The following is a 2,535-nucleotide window of genomic DNA, read 5'->3' on the forward strand; positions in this document are numbered from 1 at the left end:
CCCCCCATCACACCTCATCGCCCCCATCCCAGTCCCACCACGGATTTTTGAGGGAAAAACTGGCAAAACCAGGAGGTTTTCCCACCCGGGAGCTGCCGTGAAGGATTCTGGGACATCTCCACCTCCAAGATCATCTTGTTCCACATCATCATCCCCCCCAAAAAAGGAGCAAATTGGGCGTTTTCTTTCATTTTTTAAGTTATTTCTTCACTCCCGGAAAGAAAAGAATCTGGGGCAAAACCACCTGATTTCCTGACATCATTTTTTTAACAGGTTATTTGGGGGGTTTTCCCTTTTTTTTTAACTTTTTTATTTCTTCTTCCACATGGACTTGGTAAAAAATTCCACTTTTTTGGCAGGTTTTTCTGATTTTTTTCCCTGATTTTCCTGAATTTTTCTCTCTGAATCCGGCGCCGGATCCGGGGCCTTTCAGTACTAATGGGAAAAGGTGCTTTTTTTGGCCACCTGAAATCCCAATTTCTCCGCAAAACCACCTGATTTCCTGACATCATTTTTTTAACAGGTTATTTGGGGGGTTTTCCCTTTTTTTTAACTTTTTTATTTCTTCTTCCACATGGACTTGGTAAAAAATTCCACTTTTTTGGCAGGTTTTTCTGATTTTTTTCCCTGATTTTCCTGAATTTTTCTCTCTGAATCCGGCGCCGGATCCGGGGCCTTTCAGTACTAATGGGAAAAGGTGCTTTTTTTGGCCACCTGAAATCCCAATTTCTCCCATTTTTCTCATTCCTGGGAGAGCAAAATCTCATCAGGGAGGAAAAGAAATCAAGAGGATTGATGGAAATTTTAAATAATAAAAGAAACAGGGAAAAAATTCCACAGGGAAGATAAAAGCGTCGGGAAAGATGGAGGAAAAAAGGAATGAAAGCTGAAAATGACTTTTCTTCCCCCAAAAGAGGATCAAAAAGCTGGAATGAGACTTAAGGAAAATTGGGAATTGCTGAAATGTCCAGAATTGGGAAGTTTTTCAAGGGAAAAAGAACTAACTCAGGAGGGTGGAAACGGGAACGACTCATTTGTTGTTATAATATCCCTAAAATATGGGGAAGAGGGAAGGGGGAGGAAAAAAAGAGGGGGGAAAAAATCCAAATATGGGGGGAAAAGTAGAAAAAGGAGAGAAAAAAAGGGGTTTGGGATGGAAAATATTGAGGTTAAGAGAAAAAGGGAGGAAAAAATTGCCCCGAGGAAGGGCCGGAAGCGGCGGCGGGAGCGGAAGAGCCGGGAAGTGCTGAGGGAAAAAGAGGAAGGAAAAGGAAATAAAAGAATGAAAATGAAATAAAAAGGCATGAAATTAAGGAGGGAAAAGAGAAGGAAATAGAGGGGAAAAGAGAAGGAAGGAGAAGAAGAGAAAAAGGTGGAGGAAGAGGAGATGTGGGACCTGGAGCTGCTCCGACCCCTTCCCGCAGAACCAGCCCCCCCCCGGGGTCGTTCCCAGCTCCCTGTGACACGTTTTGGGGTCCCCAGGCAACTGTGACGTCATCGATGACATCACCACGGAGTCACTGATGGGGGAAGGTCACAACTGTGATGTCGCCCATGACACAGCGATGATGGCACAACCACGAGGTCATTGCTGGTGTCACCATCATGTCAACGATGGCTCAACTTGGATGTCCCCAACGACCCAGCCAAGATGTCCCCAGTGCCACCACCATCATGTCATCCCTGCCACCACGGTGACGTCACCCATGACACAACGATGATGTCAACGATGACCCAACCAAGATGTCCCCAATGTCACATCTATGATGTCACCCATGACACAACCATGATGTCAACGATGACTCGACTTGGATGTCCCCAATGCCACAGCAATGATGTCACCCATGACACAACCATGATGTCAACGATGACCCAACCAAGATGTCCCCAATGTCACATCTATGACGTCACCCATGACACAACCATGATGTCCCCAACGACCCCACCAAGATGTCCCCAATGCCACAGCAATGATGTCACCCATGACACAATGATGATGTCAATGATGACCCAACCAAGATGTCCCCAAAAGCCACACCCACGACGTCACCCCAAGCCCACCTTGGATGGTGGGAAGAAACTGTTTGGAAGGAGCCCCCAAACCCCATCATTTTGCCCCAATTTGCCCCCTCCCACCTCCAGCTCGTTAATTACTCATTAACGAGCAGCTTGATGGTGCCCATGGGTTAATGACGTGCTAATTAGCATCACCCCACCCCCTCATCTTGGGGGTTTACTGGCTAATTTGGGCCAAATCAGCCCCCAAATCAAGGGCGTGGCCAGAGGACCTGGTGGCACCAGGAGGACGTCGCCGATGACGCGATCATGACGTCACAACCGTGACGTCACCAAGGGGGGAGGGGACACATGGGGAACCCCCCCCCTCATGGAAAGTGGGAGGAAGAGGAGGGAGGAGGAGGACGAAGCCAAGAACCCCCCAAGGGTCTCAAACCCTTGAGGTGATGCCACCACCGATGTCCCCAACGTCGCCAGGAGGGACAAAAGCCACCCCAGGAGGGACATTTTGGGGGGGGG

At 48.2% G+C, this 2,535-nt stretch overlaps 1 protein-coding gene across 1 annotated transcript in view; it reads left to right on the forward strand.

The window, feature by feature from the left end:
- LOC104391959 (zinc finger protein 345-like) overlaps nt 1-2,458 on the forward strand; it is a gene marked incomplete at its 5' end in the record, with an annotated part of 6,500 nt that extends 4,042 nt beyond the window's left edge. The window contains one exon of the mRNA XM_010001311.1: nt 2,354-2,458. Coding sequence (XP_009999613.1) covers nt 2,354-2,458 — 105 coding nt within the window. The remainder of the gene's footprint in view (nt 1-2,353) is intronic.
- Between the last annotated feature and the right edge of the window lie 77 nt (nt 2,459-2,535).

Source organism: Chaetura pelagica, unplaced genomic scaffold (assembly GCF_000747805.2).
Source record: "Chaetura pelagica isolate M959 unplaced genomic scaffold, ChaPel_1.0 scaffold1697, whole genome shotgun sequence".
Lineage (NCBI taxonomy): Eukaryota > Metazoa > Chordata > Aves > Apodiformes > Apodidae > Chaetura > Chaetura pelagica.